At 40.0% G+C, this 21,432-nt stretch overlaps 1 protein-coding gene across 1 annotated transcript; it reads left to right on the top strand.

Annotated features, from left to right (window-relative positions):
• The first annotated feature begins 786 nt into the window (after positions 1–786).
• On the top strand, positions 787–20,180 carry WDR1 (WD repeat domain 1). The gene is made up of 15 exons (XM_071447447.1): positions 787–998; positions 1,278–1,399; positions 5,252–5,342; positions 8,156–8,303; positions 9,712–9,892; positions 11,710–11,787; positions 12,468–12,548; positions 12,667–12,900; positions 13,713–13,802; positions 14,676–14,830; positions 15,413–15,500; positions 16,488–16,598; positions 17,090–17,263; positions 18,362–18,506; positions 18,797–20,180. Exons 1-15 carry the CDS (start codon positions 983–985, stop codon positions 18,904–18,906), a joined length of 1,824 nt encoding a protein of 607 aa, XP_071303548.1. The 5' UTR covers positions 787–982; the 3' UTR covers positions 18,907–20,180.
• The last annotated feature ends 1,252 nt before the right edge of the window (positions 20,181–21,432 follow it).

Raw genomic sequence — 21,432 nt, 5'->3', positions numbered from 1 at the left:
CGGGGTAGCTCAAGGCACACTCCCGGTATCCCGACAGGAACCGCTGCGCCAGCGCCCGCACAGAGCCGCCCTAAGGGATGCCGCGGGAGCCAGCGGGGGCGGCCACGCTTCCCGGCGAAGAGCGGTGCCGGGAAAGGGCCGACAGCGGGGGCAGAGGGCTCGCCCCGGACTGCTCCTCCGCAGACCCGCGCCTGCCTCTGCCCGTCCCGTCCCGCCGGGCTCCACGCGGATGTGCCCCGTGCCCGCCGGTGGAGCCCGTGATCCCCGCGGATGTCCCCCCATGGCCGCTGGGCATTCCCGTGATCCCCGCGGATATCCATCCGTGCCCGCCGGTGATTTCCCTGATCCCCGCGGATGTTCCCCCGTGCCCGCCGGTGGTTCCCGTGATTCCCGCGGATGTCCCCCCCCTCTGCCCGCCGGTGGTTCCCGTGATCCCCGCGGATGTCCCCCCGTGCCCGCCGGGCGTTCCCGGGACAGGGCGGTACCGGCGCGCGCAGCCCCGCCCTCAGCGGCCCCGCCGCCGCGCACGCGCACGCACCGCCCGGGAGCGCCGTGGCGGGGAGCGGCCCCCGCGCACGCGCGGCGCCGCCGAGGCCGGTCAGAGCCACCGAGTGGCGCCCGCCCGGCCCCGGCCCCGGCCTCGGCCTCGGCCCGGCCCGGCCCGGCCCGCCCTGCGCGCAGCTCCCCGCGGGGCGGGGCCGCCTCCGAAGCCGCCCCAGCGCGGCCCCGCCGGGCCCGGCCGAGCCCACGGCATTTCCGGGGGCGGGCGCGCGGCGCGGGCTGGCGGGGAGCGGCGCGGCGCGAGCAGAGTTGACTATATATGGTCAAAGGCAGCGGAGAGCGGCGCGCGGCGCGGGCGCTTCCTGGTTCGCGCCGCGGGGCCGAGCGGGGCTGAGCGGCGGCAGCGGAGCCTCAGAGCCCGGCCCGGCCGCGCCCGCCGCCCTTCCCTGCCCGAGCCTGCCGCCGCCACCAGTGGGCGAAGATGCCGTACGAGATCAGTAAGCTGGCGGGGGCGCCGAGGCGCCGGGTGGGCACGGGGACGGGCAGGGGCACGGGGATCCCCGCGGGCTGCGGAGCCTGGTGCGGCCCCGCGGGATGGCGCGGAGCCGGCGGTGCCTCGCTGCCCGCTGACAGCAACAAGTGACGGCGGCTGCCGGCACGGCAGGGCGTGTGCCGGTGGCGGGGAGGCATTAAGAGCCTTCCTTTTATTTTGATATTTTAGAAATTTATTTTTATTATTATTTTTTTATCTCCTTTTTCCATTTATTTTTCCGTAGAAAAAGTGTTCGCCAGCCTTCCACAGGTTGAACGAGGCGTTTCCAAAATTATTGGAGGTGATCCTAAGGGCAACAATTTTCTTTATACCAATGGAAAATGTGTCGTCATCAGGAACATTGATGTAATGTATCTTGATTTATTTTGTTTTCTAGTGTGAAGCTTTCGCTAAGTTTCATTTTGTCTCCCTGCCCCTCCTTTAACAGCCTGTGCTTCATTCAGTCTTGGCGATTTCAATCGAGGTCACAGATCCGTGATCAGCAGCGGGGGAATAAGTGCATGACTCAGGCATAAAACCACAGGCAGCGAATGTAAAAACATGTAGAAAATCTCGGCAAAATGTGCAGTTCTTTCCCCCTTCGCATAGGACTTAAGAGATGAGGGACTGGTATATTCTGGTTGGCCCTGTTTATCTTCTTAGGTATCATTATTATGAAGTTGAGTGTTGTGTTTGCCTAATAAATGAACTCTTCCCTCTTTGCTGTTTGGGGCCCTTATCCTGTCAGAGAAGCGTGTAAATACTTGCAAACCTGTATCTTTAAACATGTTATTTTTCAGTTTCTTCCCCCCCCCCCCCCCCCCCCCCCCAGCCCCAACTCCAGAAATCAAAACAGTTATGAGTTGCTGGACTCCATGACAAGCTGGGTGCAAGTTCTCAGCACTGCTCACAGGGAATTTTGCTCATCGATTATATGTTAGAATGCCCCAGTTAATGTTTTCAGTAGTGTGGAGGTTTGGGTTTGGGTTTTTTTTCTGTGATGCTAACTAGAGAAATGTTAAGAGAGTTATTGGAATGATTTCTTTTCAAAGATGGCATCCCTTTGAAAAGCATGGAGGAATTGTTGCATGTTTAGGCCACTGTCTTTTTTTTTTTCAGAGCGATTGCTTGTTCTTTGGAAATCAAATTCCCTCCTAGATTTACTTTCCTATTGCAGATTTGGCCTGCAGCAGGAAGGGCTGCAGGGGGAGGGGCAGGACATACCTCTGGAATTTCTAGGTCTCCACAACAATAGATTTGTTTATGGCTGCTCCTGTAAATCACCTATGTAAACTGAGCTCTTTCCCTGTTTTATCCCATCATCCCCACTAAATTCAGACATTTCTTTATTGTCATGCCATAATAGATAAGTTCTACTAATAACTTAATTCCTTACAGATTTCTTGATTGCTATCAGTTTTAAATTCATCCACTTAAAACCAAAAGTAAGCTTGCAGTCTGGTTTCAGTGTGTCGCTGTAATGTCTTTGTAATCATGTTTTGCTCTCGCTATCAAGAAAAGTTCGAGTTTCTGAAACCAGAAGCCCCAGTTAAACCCTGTAATGGCACACAGTGTGATGAGAGAAGAGGGAAGAGCCACTCTGCTTACATTACAGTTTCTGACCAAGTCGTGAATGCTGACCTTCTCCCTTGTACTGTTATTAATGCTCTCCTGACCCTGTTTTGGAGGTTAAATCGGAAGAAAGCAATTTGCTTTACCTGAATCAGCTCACTGAGGATTAGCCCAGTCCAAATGTGAGCCCCAGCGTGAGCTGGGGGGTGTAGGGGACACGGTGACCTGAGAACAGGCAAGGTGGGATTGTGGGAATTCAAATTCAAGCTGTTTAAACTCTCAAGGGAAGGTGAGAATGGAAGTCACGAATCCTTGGTTTTATGGTGCAGTTCATGCTGACAGGCAGATTTACCCAACTGACAAGGGGAGTTTGCTACTGTTAATAATTGACAGATGACTACAGAATATATTGTAGCAATAACACAAAAACTGACCAAGCCCTGTTATATGGCTTTTATGCTGGGGAATGTTGCAGTTTGTAGCCTGACTTGCAAGTGTGTCCACTCTTAGTTAAGAGCTGTTCCTTCTTTGCACCTTATAGAAGCCTCTCTTAATAGTTTGCAGCAACAAAATGAAATGCTGGGGGAAGTCTGTGTGTAGTCCCTCCATGAGCAGTTCTCCAATGGAATGGTTGTGCTCTAATTAAAAAAAAAAAATGGGTCATCAAAATGCAGTGATCACCTTTCTCCTTAAGTCTAAAGCTATCTAGCATTAGCTAATCAGATGAATATAGCATTCAGGGTTAATGCTTGATCTCTGAGCATGATCTAGAGACTTCCTTTAACAAGAAGTAGTTCTGGAGCAGTGCTGGAAAAGCTCTGTGAGAAAGAGTAGTGATATTTTTTTAAGGTTTCATACTTCATTAATATTTTATCTTCACGAGTCTAACACTACTTTGAAGCTTGGAACTGAAACTGCTCACTTTCATATGTGGCTCTGGTTTCAGTGTTTGACATAAGCCACATAAGCTCGCTGCTGGTTTAATCTATGTACCACATTTGTTTCAGCTCACACTATAATTTTCTCCTTAAATATCTTTTTAGAAGGTTTTTTTTTAGGGTTGGGCCCAATACAAAAAACATGCAAGTTAGAAAACTGACTTTAAAAGCAGAAATATTACTGCTGAATAAATAATGAACAATTTGACAGCCCTAACTTACTGCCTGGTTTCTGGAATCTGTTTACCATATCTTAAATTTCGGTCTTTATTTTTCATGTAACCCTTTAAGTTAGTCTCTCAGCTTAGTTTCCTGGGCTCTTGGAGATTCTTGCTGTAAAATAGCACCTACCATACCATTAATAACAACATGCAGTGGGATTTGAGCTCCCTGACCATGTAGGTGATGCAGATATAGAATAGGGAAAACTTTATCTTGTCTTGCTCAGATGAAATCCAGTTGGACACAAAATGAAGAGGGATGTGCATGCTGTAAGTGCAGATGGTTGTGACTTAAGTAGAGCTATAATGCACTCAAGCAATGCATAAAAGCAGGAATGAAAAAGAGTTCCTTTTTGCATGAGCAAGCTGAATTCTGTCTCCTGAGATGTAACAGTACTGCAGCAGCAAGAACTCCTGTGAGCAGGAGGCTGCTTTCTAACACAGAGCGGGTGTTTTAGTTTTTCCTGATTGGATGGCTGAGTCATACCATAACATCAGGTGGTTTTCTGGTTCAGTTGAATAAATCTGTATTAATTATAGCAGTTAAAGTAGAATTTTGTTTTGATTATATGAGTCAAGTTTCTGGAGCTGGAGCAAGCCTGTTAAATGGTAGAAAATATTTCTAAAGAGTAGTGTATTACTATTGTAGCATATATACACTGTAATTGAGAGGGGTGCAGAATGACTTTTTTATACAACTAATATGAAAGCAGTTTTTTGCCTTGATGTCATTCTTTTTTTGGTTTGTGTGGTGCCTCTATTGTATAACATTACTGATTTGCTGAGACACAGAGTTTATTTTGTTGTCCATCCTGAAATATTATGTCTGAAAACATAATTTAGACTGAAGAGATAAAATTATGATGGAGTGGCAGTGATTTTCCTTCAGGATTCCCTCTTGATACCAGGTCTTCTGGCTTTTAAGCAGATTGTAGTTATCAAGAAGGAGCAAGCCTAGCACATCTCATTGGTTATTGAGTGATTTTGGGTACATGGTGATGATTAACAGCCATGTGTTGTGGTTGACTGCAGGCTTAAGTTTCATGCTTGACTACAGTAGAATTTTAGATGTGCATTGGAAAGTGCAGCTCGTATTTAGCATCCTACTTGAGTAAATGCTTTATCCCTGGGCTACCTCTAAAAAAGAGAGCCTGATACTTGGCCTGTTATTTTGGAGAGTGTTTTTCTACTGTTGAGCAGGTATTGGAGAAGAAAGGGTCCCAGCACTTCAGACTTCCTTAAGAGGAAATCCTTTTTCGTGTCAGTTGTTAAAAAGTAGTGTGTTGCTTCAGTGGTACCAGCAGTGTTCTGCAATGTGTACTGCACTTCTCACTTTTAGACAGTTGCTCAATTTAAGCTGGAAGGCAGGGTGCAGAGAAAAGAGTGCAGGGAGAAATGATGAATTTTATTGTTGAATTTCTGATTTTATTCCTTTGAAAATGAGGAAGTACAACTTTGTAACTTTTTTTTTCCCCCCTTTTAAATAGAATCCTGCAATTGCTGACATCTACACTGAGCATGCCCACCAGGTTGTAGTTGCCAAGTATGCTCCTAGTGGATTCTACATAGCATCTGGAGGTAAAGTATCCATGTGCATGAGATGTGTGTGGACAGAGCTGTTAAAGTTACTGGCAAAACCACGGTAGCACTTTGTGTGTGTGTGTGTGTGTGGAATATGCAGTCAAGGGGATGTGCTTCAGTGGACTTGGTGCACTGTCTTTGGAGGAGGAATGATCTGTCCTTGTTCCTCTAACATCTTTCAGACAGTGAGCTTAGTGACATTCTTTTTAAAATGTAGTATTTCAATAAAGAACCTGGAAATGAACCTGAAAATACTTACTGTGATGAAGACTTGGGTAAATGCAACAGAGTGAAAAGTTATTTCTGAAATACAGGATTATTGTTTGTGATGTTAATAAACTTTGATACTTTTTAGGCAGGAGAGGGATTCTAAAACAATGTGTACTCATTTTTTCCCCTTCTTCCTGACCAAAATTGGCAACATTTATGACTTTTACTTTTTACCATGAACTAAAAAAGCTTTCCTTGGCAAGTTAGCAGGGAAAGAGCAGTCTCAGTTTTTGTGTAATGCATATGAATCAATAGTCTGAAGATGTGTAATGTGAATTTTTACAGTGTGAATTTCCTGTATTATAGGAGGTTTTGACTACCAAAGAACTAAACAAACCTTTTTTAATAGAAGCTTGCATCAAATAATTGATATTTTTTTCAGGTGGAGTGGTATGCAGTGAAGAATATTGATAAATACAATACTGTAACTTGTATTTCTTTCAAAGACTTGCAGCTAAAATATAGATTTTTTTTTTAAATGCTTGCCATAGTCAATTAGAAGTGCTTCAGAAGCAAGTAATGTGGCCAAATAGATATATTTTTAAAGTAATATATCTGAAAATAAAACATTCAGAATATGAGCCCCTTAGAAACCTGCAAAGCTCTTAGAATGGGAGTTTCACTTTCAGCAATTTCAAGGGAGCTGTATTTTTTTTAAGTGTAAAATGTCCTCTCCTTCTTGGTTTCAGAAAATATCAGAAAGCTATATTAGAATGAGTATTTTTGGTGTTCTTAAAGGTTCCCCAGAACTCTGATAGCAGAGCCTTTTTTTTTTTTCCTTTTTTTTTTTTTCCTTTTTCTCACATTCTTGTCTGAAAGGGAGCACAGCCAGGATTTTCTTGGCTCAGTCTTGTGTGTGGACCATGTGTCAAATTGAATACCCTTTTAAAATCCAGTTTGCATTCTGTATTCTACAAACTGGGCGCTCTAGGTTTGTGCAGCACTTAATACTCAGAATAACTATCTAATTTTTTCTTGTAGTCTTTTAGATTTCCGGTCCTTTGTAAAAGAACAGTCATAGATACTGTGCTAGGGAAGTATTTGGTTAATTTTTGTCCTACCCAAGTGAAAGAATTTAGGTTGCAGTATTTCCCTTAAAAAGCATCTTCTGTGTGTCATTTATAAATAGTTTTGTGATACTGCTGAGCATGGGGTCTGAAGATAGATGACCAAGCTGTTTAAGCTGTTTCTAAGTATAACATGTAAGATTCATTTCTCTGTCTATAAATCTGCATTAGCCATGCAGCCTGCATTAATGCTTCATGAGACAGACCTTTGGCATTATGCTTTTGGCTTTTATGGTAATTTCTCTTATTACAGTCATAGCAGATGTAGTAATGGGAGATACTGCAAAGTTAAAGCTCTGTGTCTTATCTGTTAATAGTTGGAGAAAACAATTAGATTGTAAAGTCCATATTAAAATTCTGCTTCAATAACAAATTCTGTCTATAAAGTTCTGAATCCATCCTTTTAGCAGAAGTGGCAAAGATCAGTCTATGACCAGGTCCGAAGGATGCAGGGTGTTTGTGTGTTTAAATTGAATTGTAAAGATGCACCACAAATGGTGAACAGAATTTAAGCATTCTGCTGAGGTGAAAGATGCATATTTTAGCACGTGGTTTATTCTAAAACAGTGGCTTTTTTGAAGGGTACAATACACACAGACTTTGCTGTGTGGGTTTCATTAGAGATGTGTAAATTTGTCTGTGTATAGAACAATTCCTCCGGTTACAATCCTGACAATCCTGCACCACAGTAATTGTTCTGAATAGCTCTTGGGTTTTACAATACTCAGTGGAAACAGTGACCCAGGGAGCTTTCATTATCTCAAGTCTTAAATTGTTAACTGCTTGTGCCATGTCTGCTGCTTTTGACATTACTGTTCCTGAATATTCTGTTGCATTCCTATCTAGTATTTCAGATAGTGCAGGCATCCACACCATTAAGTGTGTGTATGCTTCTGTATACAAAAAGCACGCTGATGTGCATGAATTGAGTTCTGTGGGCAGAAATCTCTTTGTACATTACATATGCCTGGTATTTGTATGCAAAACAGGTCTCCTTTGAAGGTACAAATTGTAGTGCATCAGCCACTATCCACTGTACTCCTCCCTTGTAGGTGTAGGGTGGCTTACTTCCCAGTGAAGGGTCACTAAGATGCCTTGTAGCTGCTGGGCAAGAGGGCTGGACTGGCTTCTTCTTTGTGTAACAGATACTTATCACATACCAGCTGATAACATTAAAGTTCCTGCTCTCTTACTGTGCAGTTTTTTCATGTGTCTGCAAATGCTTTCTCAGTCTGTTGTGTTTGGTGCTGCATGTCCTGAATCATAGTATCTGGTTAAAAACCTAATTTATTGAAATGGATATAGTCTTCAGCATTCCTAAACAAAGAGATTTGTAGTAGTTGTAATAGAGTAATGTAGTAGGTCCCTAGTACAAGTCTTCAGTGTAGCTGAAAATCTCTACTGTGGCAGATTGATGAGTCATGTGACTGAGTCATGCTGGAACAATAGTTATATTCTGTTTTATTATGGCAGATGTCTCTGGAAAGCTGAGAATCTGGGATACTACACAGAAGGAACACCTACTGAAGTATGAGTATCAGCCATTTGCAGGAAAAATCAAGGACCTTGCATGGACTGAAGACAGCAAGAGAATTGCTGTGGTTGGAGAAGGAAGGGAAAAGTGAGTAATTCTTTTGTGTTTGTGTGTTTTTATACATACATACATGAATTTACTGTAAACCTCTGCATCCTAACATCCTTACAGAGAACTTTTAATTCTTCAATAGAATGAAGTGCTTTTTCCCTGTCTTGATATCAAGTTGTGCTGTTTTGCAGTGATATTTTCTTTCTCTAGTGTTTGACAGCTTTAAATTAGTTGAAAAATACAGTTCTGTTACAATTGATTAGTTTAAAAATTGTATGGGACTTGTTTCTTAGAGGTAGGTGGGTGTTACTTTCAAGGATAGCTGTTTGGTAGATTTTTTTTTTATCAAATTCTGATAGGGTAGGAATGGGAAAACAAGATTTTTTCCCTCTTCCTTCACTTACTGGACTCATGGTCTTATTCAATTGATTGAATAAGAGTTAAAAAAAAAGTGTATCTGAATTTTCTCCTTTGGTAACATGTCTATATTTTTAGGCCTTATTATGGTAGTTTAATGAAAGGACAACAAGCAGTCGTCTTTTACCTGACTATATGAGATGCCAATTTAGGTTTGTGTCCTCCATTTAATGTTCAAAGACTGTCAGAACTCTTAAAGCAGAATCCAAACCAGGTAGTCTTATGCCTAAAGGGCTGAAAAATATCATGTGGTGCTGTTCCCTAGTCCCCTGCACCATTCTTTAATCCCTGTCATGTACTGTGTCCTTGAAAGGGACTCTTTGTCCTCCATTGCTCCCTCTGCCTCATCTCCCCCTGGGTAGATAGAATGTGAGTTTGCTCTCCTTCTTGAAAAACGTGGCCAGCTTCCTATTAGGTGAATGGACTTTCAGTCTAGAATATTGTTGAAGGGATTCTAAAGAAAGCCTTTCAAATAGCAATGCTCTGGCACTTTAGTGCCTCTGCATTGATTATACTGTTTTGTTTTTTTTTTTTTTTAAGTGATTTAGAGCAAGAACTGTCAAAAAAGCTTTTACAAATATTATTATTTAAAGATTTAAGGAAGAAGAGTTTTAAAAGTGATGGTACTCAATCTAGGCTAAATAGTCAGATAACTGTGATCCAATGTCATTGTTACCCCAGCTTTCTGCAGTCTGTGTTGTGGCTAGGTAGATGGAATAATTTACTGCTTTCTTTTATAAACTAACAGTCTTAGTGAGGAATATACATTGGATCTCTGAATTTTAGAAGCTTTATATGCAAAACCTGATTGTCCCCTTCAGCAAATGTCTCCTATTGAAGATTAGAATCTCTCACCAGCAAGATCTCAAATAGCCTTCAGGGAACTATGATGCGCTTGCATGAGATTAATGAGATGACCTAATTTCTTTTCTTTGAGTGCACTCAAATCTGCCGTTTGCAGATGTTCAAGGAGTTAATCTACGTGTAACTTTTATGAATTGTATTTATTGTGTGCTTTTCTCACTAGGTTTGGAGCAGTGTTCCTGTGGGATAGTGGCTCTTCTGTTGGTGAGATTACTGGGCACAATAAAGTGATCAACAGCGTGGACATGAAACAAACGAGACCATATCGGCTGGCAACCGGCAGTGATGACAACTGCACTGCCTTCTTTGAGGGACCGCCTTTCAAGTTCAAGTTTACACTGAGCGTGAGTTGAAGTTTAGATGTGGCTCTCTTAAACTGTGCAGTTTCCACCAAGTTTGCAGTTCTTATCACAGCTAGCTGTTATAACAGAAGTTCTCAGTTCCCCACTTTGAAGCATAGCTGATGTCAAGTGGCTTTCTTAAAACCATGTATCACTAAATATTACATGGTTCATAAAATAGTTCGTCTCAGGCCAAGAAAACCAAAATAAATGGTTGGTTAAAAAGAGAACCTGAAACAGTTTTTCCAATATTATTTTTTCATTGTCACTAAGCTATGGAAGGGATGAAGTAGGCTGTTTTGTTGGCTCTGTTGATTTTTTTCAGAGTTTTGTTTCCCAGTGCAGATGTGTGTAGAATTTCTTGAAGCTTTCCAAGGTGCATGATTCAAGAAATGTGGTGATTTTTCATGTAACTTTCCAGTCTGATAGAGTGCTCAAATCTGAAATCCCAGGGCCACTTAGGGTGAATGTAGATGTTTGAAAGCATAACTTAATTTCTACTTCATGGAATGGGTATGTAACTTGTGTGGTTGGTTTTCTGTTTCCATGTTCCTTTAAACTTTGTTTCTTATTCTATTTGTTACAATCTCTTACATGAAACCGCAGTGAAGGTATTCATTGTTGCTTAAGGCCAAAGAAAATAAAAAGCCACAAAGCTGCAGAGCTTTGAAGGCAGGAGACCTCTTGCCTCAAAAAAACTACTGTAAAGATGTTGGATGTTATTGCAGTAGTCAATTGAAAGTGTTTAGTTTGTATTTTAGTTTTAAAAACACTGTAGTAGGCCTTTTATTTTCTTACACATTAGCCTTGAGTAGTTTTCATATGCTGACTTTAGTAAGGATTCCATTCCAATTCTAGAAAAGGAATTGTTTTGAGCTCTACAATCCAATGAAATGATGTAGTTGCCTAATATATTTCTGAACTTAAGCTGATACTTGCATTTTGCTAAGCTGGTTCTTTTAGAACTCTGAAGTCCAAATTGCTTACCAGTGCTGCTTAGACTGATATGTGAGGCAGTCTTCCTTTTAAAGTGATATTTGGGTTGATATATGGGATTCTGGTATGGGCTGTTATATGGTTTAAATTAGCCTGCAGTATCATCGGGGGAAAAAAGGTATAGTTGGTGAAAGTAGGTTAGAACCTGCCTTCCATATTACTAAAAATAGTCTCCCAAATCTCTCTGCATGGGAGCTTTGGCCTCATTGTGGTGCTTCCCTATTTAACATGTGTTTTTTAGTTTGCGTGGTTTGAATAGTCTCCTACTTGTAAATAGTCTATTTGGGGAGCATACATCAGTCTTGCCTTATTACTTCACAGAACTACCACTAATGCAGTCTCCCAGGAATGGAATTTTAGTAAAATAGTAACTTATTCCTCATGCCTGTGCTTTTTTTTTCTTTTGCAATAAGAAGGATATAATACTCTTGTGTTTATAAAATCACTGTGCAATGGAGCGAGAGTTGAAATCTGAGGAATGTTGCAGAAGAAGTCAGTCACCACTGGGGAAGAAGTTCATGTTTGTAGGCTGACTTTTTTTACTGCTTATCCCTGAAACTGGGTAATCATTCTTCTGGTATGCACTGAGTTGTGTTAACTACATCAGTAATGATGTCACAGTGTCTTCCCTGGACTGTTCTTGGCCCCATGGTTCTCTTCCAATAGAGCCTAAGCTTGCCTCGTAGCAATTCTCTACAGCAAACATTTCCTACACAGCTAATTTATGGTTCACATGTAAGAGAACTTCATTGTTAGTAGATTGTCTTCTATTTAAAAATGGTTTCTTCTTTTTTTGTTTGCTGATTCTTACTTTTTTTCTACAGGACCATACACGGTTTGTGAACTGTGTGAGATTTTCTCCTGATGGGAACAGATTTGCTACAGCTAGTGCAGATGGGCAGGTAAAACACAAGGAACTCTATTAAAACTGATTTTAGCATGAGAAGATTTTCTTGTGCATTTTGGGAATAGGATTAGTATTGTAAAACCCATGGTGCTTCTTTTTTATGCCACAAGTTGAAACTTTCAGCTATCCTCCTGTAAATCTGTAATAACTGATAAGTGATAATAACCAGACTATTCTTACTTGGGTTTTTTCCCCAATCCATCTCCCTAGCATCCCCTTACAAGTTATTTTGGCAGGAATATGTTGGACTTTTGGAATATGTATGTTATGATCCTGAGAGGTCTAGCTGAAATGGTGAATTCATAGATGGCAACCCAGCTCCATGTGTACTCCCTACTGATAAGGGCAGGTTGACAATGACTCTTTTACCATAGGTAACTTGTCCTTCTCAAAGGGTAGACTTCCATGATAGAAGTGCTAAACAGCTGTCATCACAGTAGGAGTCAAAACTGTAACATTTTCCAGAATTTCAAATGTCTGTATCCAAAGTACAGGGGACTTGCTGTGATTATTTACAATTTTAATCTCAATTATTTAGTCTTAATTATTCAGTGCAGCATAGCTTTTGCCTCTCCTTAAGAAGGACTCTAGCGTATCAAAATATCAGATACTGTCTTGGGGTTTTTTCTATTACTGCTTTTCCCTTTAAGTTGTATGTCTCTGTGCTCTTTTAAGATTTTTGTCTATGATGGGAAGACTGGAGAGAAAGTGTGTGCTCTTGGTGGAGGCAAAGCACATGATGGAGGTATTTATGCTGTAAGTATCACTTCATTTGTGCAGATGATCCATAGTGTTTCATTACCCAGTTAATGAACTGCAAAGTCTTGGATTAATAAATGCATTTACTGTCTTGTGGTGACATTTGTTTTTACAGATTAGTTGGAGCCCTGACAGTAGTCAGTTGCTTTCTGCTTCTGGAGATAAAACTGCTAAAATCTGGGATGTTGGTGCTAATTCTATTGTAAATACTTTTAACATGGGATCAAACGTGTTGGATCAGCAGCTGGGTTGCTTGTGGCAGAAAGACCATTTACTGACTATCTCCCTGTCTGGCTATATCAATTATTTGGACAAGAACAATCCAAATAAGCCTTTACGTGTCATAAAGGTAGGTTAAAGTTCTCTTACTGCATGACTTTCACCAATAAATGACTCAGTGACTGAAGCTGTAAAGATGGAATTGTTATCTATTATAAAGTAGCTATTGAAAAATAGCTTTGTTTAATTAGCATTGCCAAATGAGCTGTATGTGACTGTTTCTTGAATCAAGAAGTTACTCTTTAGATGGGTGACACTGCTTTGTGCAAATACCCAGACTGATTATTTCATTTTAATTAATGTTATTGACTTACCTTTTGTGGCAGCTTTTAAGCATTCTTGAGATGAGAAAAGAAATACAGCATAGATAGAAAACTACCAGAGATGTCTCATTCTCCCAGAACTAGTGTATTGTGGACAAGGTGATTAGGGTTACCATGCAATTGAACTTTAATTTTAGGATTTAAAAAGTTCACTGACACTAGACTCTCTCTCATGGGAACTTACATTTTTACATGAACTAGAAACAATGTCCCAGATTTTTGCCATCACTGCTGTAATTCTGGAAGTTGGTATGGGTACATGACCATATTTAGTCCTCTTCCCTGAATCATAAAGTGCCTGAAAAGCAGTGATGAAAAGGCTACAAAAGTATTTTGGCTCATCAGGCTAATAAGGACATCCATGTTCCTTATTGTTTCTCATCAAGGACATAGCAATAGTAGTGCTATAACAGACTGTAAAATAGTGTTTTTTATACTGGGTGACTTTTTATGCTTGTGAATAGCATGTTATTTTCTGAATAACCTATCATTCTTCTCAAATAGGTGTATGTATGTGTTAAAAATTGCTCATCAGTAATTATTTATGTTCCATTCACAGGGTCATAGTAAATCAATTCAGTGTCTTACAGTGCACAAAAATGGTGGAAAGTCCTATATTTACTCTGGAAGTAATGATGGTCATATTAATATCCTTTGAATGATAGTGGTGCTTGTTCTAGTCTTATAGTCTGATATGAGAGCTCATTAGGAGAGGTGAAAAAAAAAAGCTTTGCCAAAGACATAGTTTATTGGACACAAGTGGATACTTTGTCTAAAGTTTATTTTGCTTTCCCCTAATACCTGTTTTAGTACCTGCTTCACATTTTCCTACTAAATGTAAGCCAGCTCTTAATTTTCAGTTGTTGTGTCTTCATGATGGGTAGCTTGATAGTATGGAGAAGCAAGTAAATATATAAAGTAGCCTCTTGTAACATCAAGAAACAGCAATACATATTTTCCACTTATGGCAAAATATGCAGAAAGTTATATTTCCAACATTCTGAAGCTTATAGTTAAAGCTGCAGTCCTTTTTCCTGCCTTTAAAATGGTGTCATGTTGGGATAAGCTCCTATAAATATAGGTCCTGTTTCTTTTCAGACCTGTAATACAGTGTGACTAGTTCATATGTTACCATATATCATGAGGGAAAGCCAGTTTTACAAGGGCTTCTATTTAAAATTCTTTAAAAAGTGTTTTCTAGTCTCTGACCGAGTGCTACTTACTCCAGTATTTGCTGCCATCTGTGGTAGGTCATTTAGCTCACTATAGAACATCAGAGCTTCACTTAATAAATATTACAAGGTTGCCCATGGAGCTTATAGAGTCTCCATCCCTAGAGGTACTCAAAACCTTACAGAGCCCTGCAGCCTGTTGTAGCTGACACCAATTGGAGCAGCAGGCTGGACTAAATCTCAAAAGGTCCCTTCTAACCTTAGCTGTTCTCTCAATTATGTAACTTTTTATGGGGTGGAATCTGACTGCACCAGTATCTTTAAATGTTCCTTAATTCCATTATGCACATTATTGGGATTCTGAAACTGGAGAGAATGATGGCTTTTCTGGGAAAGGCCACACAAACCAGGTTTCTAGAATGGCAGTGGATGAAATGGACCAGCTGGTCACCTGCAGCATGGATGACACTGTGCGCTACACCAACCTTAGCAAGAGAGATTACAGGTTAGTTAAAATGTGGCCTGTTATTGCACTATAATTGTTTTACAGCAAGAGTGCTGTTGATTTGACATGGTAAATAGAAGTGCTGGAGTTTATTTAGGTTTTATGTTACCATGGGAACTTGTAGAAATGATTACTGTACCAACCTTGTGCTTTTTTCTGACAACGAGAAATGCATCCCAGGCTTTTCAATTTGTTTTATCCCTTCCATGGGTGAAATGGAGACTGTCTTGTATTGGGTGACTTAGTTAGGGGCTTTGGAAGGGTATTTGCTTTGTCATTCATAAACACTCAGGGGTAATGGAGATAAATGTGTTTAGGAGGAGTGGGATAGTCTTTCTTCATAGAACCAGAATTTTAAGAATCCTGTTAAGATAATCTAGTTTAAAAATTAAACTATAGTATAGTAACATTGACTTTCATTTCAAACTTTGCTGATTAGTAGATAAGAAAATTAAGTTATGCATGTTCTTGAGGATTAGTGGGTGATTATTTGAATGGGCAATTTAAAATAATGGTAGACATGGAATAATTTCTTCCTGCTTTGTCCTTCTTGCTTCTTCACCTTGGCACATCCTCGTCCAGTGGCCAGGATGCTGTGAAAATGGATGTTCAGCCAAAATGTTTAGCTGTGGGTCCTGGTGGTTATACTGTAGTTTTATGCATTGGACAAGTAAGTAATAACATGTGGATTATCAACTATTGCTGTGTTAATAATGCCATGTGTGATAACACTTAACTATTTCGTGTGAGATTACCTTGCACATCTGCAGAATTTCCTAATAAGACCTATAGGGAACATAATTCAGCAGGATACTTGATAACCCTTGTCTCTTTGCATCCTGTACCAATTTCACATTTAAATTTCAGAAAGTCCCTTGTGTGGATGCATCTGTATTTGTTATCAATACAGCTTTGTGCTGGAAGGTAAAACCTCAGAATCACATTCATGCCAGATCTGTTCAGTGGCACAGTTTTGGCAAAAGGATGTTTTTATCCTGCATTTTATTTTTTTACAATTAATCCAATTAACTAGTGTTGTTTTACAGCATAAGCAGCTTTAGCTCACGTGCCACTAGTATGCAGATCACAGAAAACTGAGACATTGCACTGAAGCTCTCTTGTATCAAAACATTATTAACTTCTAATAATTTCTGCTTTCTGCATGGGTGCTGGTTTTGTGTTTGGGACATTTGATAGTGTTATCCAAACCTGTTTTCATGTGAGTTATAACCATAGCATAAAACTGGATAGGAAATAGCCTTTAAGGTTTAAGACTGCAGCATTAACTTGCTACTAATTTGGTCCTGCCTCCCTCCCTTTAACAATGAACAAAGAAGGGAGTAAACATTGCTAAAAATACTGGTTTTGTCCATGTTTATTTCATGTTCAAACCAAGTGAAGCAAAATTGAAGGCAATGGAGAATGCCCTGGACTATGTATAGTTTAGAACATGAGTACTGCAGTACAGCAGATTAGTTAGTCACTACATGTAGGCATTTCTTCAGTGTTTTTTTTCCTAAGAATGAAACTGTTCCCTTAAGATGAGTCTACAATAAACATCTGAGTAACTAGAGGGAATTTGTGGTTTTTACTAAAGTAATAGTTTTATATTAGGTACTTTGAAGAGGGGTCTTAGTTTCTGGTTTTCTACTTACAGATTGTCTTGATGAAAGATAAGAAAAAATGTTTTGCAATTGATGACCTTGGCTATGAGCCAGAAGCTGTAGCCATTCACCCCACAGGAAGTACAGCAGCAGTGGGAGGAGCGGTAAGGTTGCACTTCCTAAATCTGTACTACTTTGAACCTGGAGCAAGTAACAGAGGTATTAAATAATAGTAGGTGTGTTGTGTTGAGAAATGGTAGGTGACAATTTGTAACAACATCAGGATTGTTTAAGTGTGTGTATTTGGTGTTCCTGGGCTTTCATTCCCTAGGTTCTGCCACAATTGTGACCTAATCTGCCTAATTGTGACCTAAAGTCTATTTCACTTCTTGAATTAAGTCTTCTTTCCTTTATTTGCTGTTTTGAAATTGCCAAATTGTTTTTATCCACTGTGTTCTTGAAGTTGGCAAATTATAAAAAATGTGTTAATTTCCACACTTTGGTGGATTGTAACCAGCATAAATGACAGGTTATCTAAACCTTTTCTTAACATAAGCATTACCAGACAGAATTAATGCAAAAAGTTTCAGGAACTCCTCTTTCTATTGTAAAATGATTCTTCTACCTTTTCTCCTTCTTTGCTATTAATTTGCAGGATGGGAATGTCCATTTGTATTCAATCCAAGGAACCTCTTTGAAAAGCGATGATAAGACTTTGGAAGCTAAAGGTCCTGTTACTGACCTGGCATATTCTCACGATGGTGCCTTTCTTGCAGTCTGTGATGCAAACAAAGTAGTCACTGTCTTTAGTGTTGCTGATGGCTATGCGGTAAGAACTGTTGTAATGAGAGTTGTCTTTGTTTAAAAACAAATAGACTGACAGCCCATGTCTAAATCTGCTGTAGTGAAGGACTTTGTTGCTGCTGAGGCTTAATTGTAAATCATTGATGTAAATTTTGATGTTTCTGTGACTGTTTACCTGCTATTTTGGGCTAGTACTGGTATTTACAGCAGCCTATGTGAACCCTCCAGACCGTAAGAATAGTTGAGGAAATGTGCAGCATGGGTTGGCTGCTGGGAAAGCACTGAAACCCATCTAAAAACAAATGCATAGTTAAGATAGGGAAGGAGCTGGATTTCCACAGGCTAGCCATAGTTAAATACAATAAGTTCCTTTGGATCTGCCGAACCACTAGTTGGTTAGTTTGGGATTTTTAAAGGAAGTAACAAAATACATGCCGTGTCTGTTAGAGAACTTGTGTGCATTTTTGTAAAATGGACAAGAATGTAGGCTCAGTTTGATAAGAATCGTACAATACAATAAAATTCAATTACATAAATAAAGCAGACTTGGCAATGGAATTCTGCTGGCTCAGGCACACAGTTCCATGGTAAGGACTAAGCTATGAAAGGGACATGCTAGGACAGGGAATCTTGCTTTATCTGCCAATCTACTGTCTTTTAACTAAAAACCAAAAAATGGGCTATTTCCACTTTTCAGCTCAAACAGTCAATGTGTATCAGCCTGTAAACTGAAGTAAAAACACAGGATGACATTCCACAAAAAATATTTCATTTTCCAAGTAAAAATTGAAATAATTTTGTCTTGTGAAACATCTGTGGGATTATTTTAGAAGCCTCTAAATTGCATATGCCCTTAACATATCATGCTTTCATAGAAAAATGTCTTGATGTTTTGTTTTTTTACAAAGGGGGTTGGTATTTTATTGGCCTACTAAGTATTTAAATAAATCACATAAAATGAAGCCACCACTTGGTTTGCTTAATGCATCCATCTGCATCTGAGATGTACATTGTCTGGAGTCTTGCAGTAGCATCATTCTGATGCTGCACATTGAAAGCCTAGTGATTTCCTGAAGCAGCTTTAACTATTGGAATAACCCTTGTCTCTCTCATTTTCAAATAGGAGCATAACGTCTTTTACGGACACCATGCAAAAGTTGTTTGCATTGCATGGTCACCAGACAATGAACACTTTGCTTCTGGAGGCATGGACATGATGGTGTATGTTTGGACTGTGAGTGATCCAGAGACCAGAGTCAAGATACCAGGTATGTTTTCTTCAACATACTACTTTTTAGAATTGTTAATAGTTCTTGAGATCCAACACTGTTTTGTAGAGTAATGGTAAGCAGGCTTTGAGTATTCCCAATGTAATTTAGCCTTTGTTAATCTCTCTCTCTAGCCACACTAGCTGGAATTCTTCTGTTAGTTTTGTAGTTACTTTTAAAATCCAGCACTAGTATTTAATCCAGCTAAAAATCATATTTGGAATGTGCTGAAGTTACCTTGTCAACCCAGCCTTCCTAACTCTTTTCTGTTACTTTGCACTGTGATACAGATGCTCACAGACTACATCATGTCAGCGGCTTGGCGTGGCTGGATGAACATACTCTGGTAACAACATCCCACGATGCTTCTGTTAAAGAGTGGTCTATCTCCTACAATTGAAATAAGCCCCCTCTTTGGAAGGACCTAATCAGGGACTAGAACTACTGCAGTGGAACATAGCATTTCTTTTAAAAAATCTGTATTGGCCTCTGGGTCTGCTGTCATATCCTCATATCTTTACAGGGTGTTCATATCTGTAATTAAATGTACTTTGAAAGCTTTAGCGAATAACAGTTTGCACATGAAAAGCACTTAAATTATGTCTGGAGCTTAACCTTTGTGCTGAACATTCCAGAGGCAACAGCCAAACAAGTTGGTGTGCAAGGTTCAGGCGCGAAAGATTCAAACTCAATCAGTTGTTCTTTTCTAACCAAGAAATGTAAGACTGTACAGCATGAGAGTAATACTTCTCATTTTTTCTAATTACAGAACATTTCTGTACTAACAGTCATAGTAAGAGTATTTAGTTGTGGTCTGAAACCAATCAAGCTCTGTGCAGCTACTGTATATTGCTTTGCTTCTCTATACTGCACCAAACTGTTGCCTCAGATTTTCTCCTCCAGATAAGAAGATGGGGTACATACATAATAAACTTTTTATGTATTTCATGTCAAATCTTTGTGGTTTATTTTAAGGTGGAAGTGTGGGATTTTAATGTACTTACTGTTGTGGGTATAATGTTTACAAATAATCATTGTGGCAACTTGTTGCTTCAGAAACACAATTGTTACTTCCATGAATTAAGACTGTCGTCATTTCAGTGTCAGAAAAGAAATCATTCTGTTTTAAAGATTAAAGATATTTTCTGTTTGAAGGAGAAGCATGTTATTGTTTAAAAAATGCAGTACTTCTACCACCTTTTGGAAAATACAGGAATTAAACAAAGTGAAGTGTTGTTATGACTTAAAGTGATTTTTGAGAAGATGGTGTTTGCTCAGTGAGTTTTATGCCTTTGCATGTGCAGAACAGTTGCATGAAAGCATTACCTCATGCGAAGAGATCCTGATGTTGTGTTTAGTTCCCTTCTCACACTCCACAATAGGTTTAAGTGATTTGAAGCTAGCAGTCCAACAAGGGTGGAGGAGGACACTCTGATGCAAAGTAATAGGAAGATTTGTTACCATCTCTGATGGCCAAAAAGAGTTGTTGCTGTCTAGAACCTTGGAAGACTTAAAAAATATTCTCTGCTAAGTCTCTACCACCACCACCACCTTTCCAGTTGTCTTTGGATTTTATTAAGCTTTCCTTTCTGTGTGGACTCATGTGTTTTTTTACCAATCATATTTCTAATGACACTAATTATACAGCAAATAAAATGCTTTTGCTGCTTCTCATACTGTGGCCCATTGCTCAATTGCTGAAAAAAATTGCCTTACAAAAAGGAGATGTTGGTGAAATGTCTTCTGAAAAGGAAAAAAAATGTTGATTTCTTTTTAGGAGTGGTGATCAGAATGTCTCCTAGCCTGCAAACCAACATCTACAGTGGAACAGTTGACATAGATTTTTTTTTTTCTTCTAAGTGGGATATTTTGCACCATAGTTTCTTTGTTCTTAGTTACTGTGTCTATTAGCAGTTTTGCACGTTATTCTTACTAACAATGCAAGGACAAGAGAAGTTTTGAAAAAGGATGTGTTTGATATTTGGTTTAAGATCCAAATGAGCAAGGTTTTCTCAGTGTTTAGCCCCTAAAACTTGTTCTGCTGTTGCATAGGGACTGGCACAGCAGGCAATTCCTCCATTGTTCCTGAGTCTGATCTGGAAGAGTTGCTATTGAACTGCTCAGTGGGTTCCTGTGTAGTTGAATCCCTGTCATTTAAGTAATTATAAGGGGGAAAGGAGGAGGAGTTAAGCAGTTATCAGAGCTTGTGCACTATGCCTGAAAGGTGATGTGTAGGATGAGCTATTTTTTTAATTCCTCGAAGACCTTGTAGTACTTCTCCTGTGGAATGCCTGTTAGCCAGAAACCCTGCCTTGAGTTGTGTTTGGATGGCAGTGAGGGTGCCTGCTCACGCTTCAGCTTTCACTGGATTTGCTTATTGGCATATGGCCTGAGCTTCTAATTCCTTAAGAGCTAATATGGTCTTTATAGTTGGCTAGCAAATCCTGACTAGAAAACTGAAAATATATTCTGCTGTTGGACCAAATGTCTTAGCACAGGTTCTTTGTTGATCCAGTGTACATACACACCACAGACTGATTTAAGGAGTCTGCTCTGAATCAGGCCCCTACATTACTTGTGTTTGCCCCAGACTGCAAATGTTTTGTGCTAAACTCAAACCCCTTGGCCTGCCCTCAGAGAAGCAGGAAAAAAAGACAGGATGGTCTGTATAGATTGTAGTGACTTCAAAAGGAAATGGTCATACTTGACATCGATATAAAATCAGGCTCAGAGGATGCTGCACAACCAACCCCACACCTTACAAAACCTTAAAGCACCTTAAATGTTGCTATCTTAAGAATTGTATTTTAATGTTAGCTCAAGCCCTGTTCGAACATAGCTCCTCAAACACCCTTATTCTTGAAGGCTTCTGTTTTAAACATTAATATGCTTTTGAGCTCCTGGCAGTTACTGGAAAGCTGGATTC

This window comes from Agelaius tricolor, unplaced genomic scaffold (assembly GCF_023055355.1).
Source record: "Agelaius tricolor isolate 1412-34295 unplaced genomic scaffold, bAgeTri1.0.p SCAF_24, whole genome shotgun sequence".
Taxonomy (NCBI): Eukaryota; Metazoa; Chordata; class Aves; order Passeriformes; family Icteridae; genus Agelaius; species Agelaius tricolor.
The sequence above is the reverse complement of the archived record's forward strand: the minus strand, read 5'-3'. Positions and strand labels throughout refer to the sequence as shown.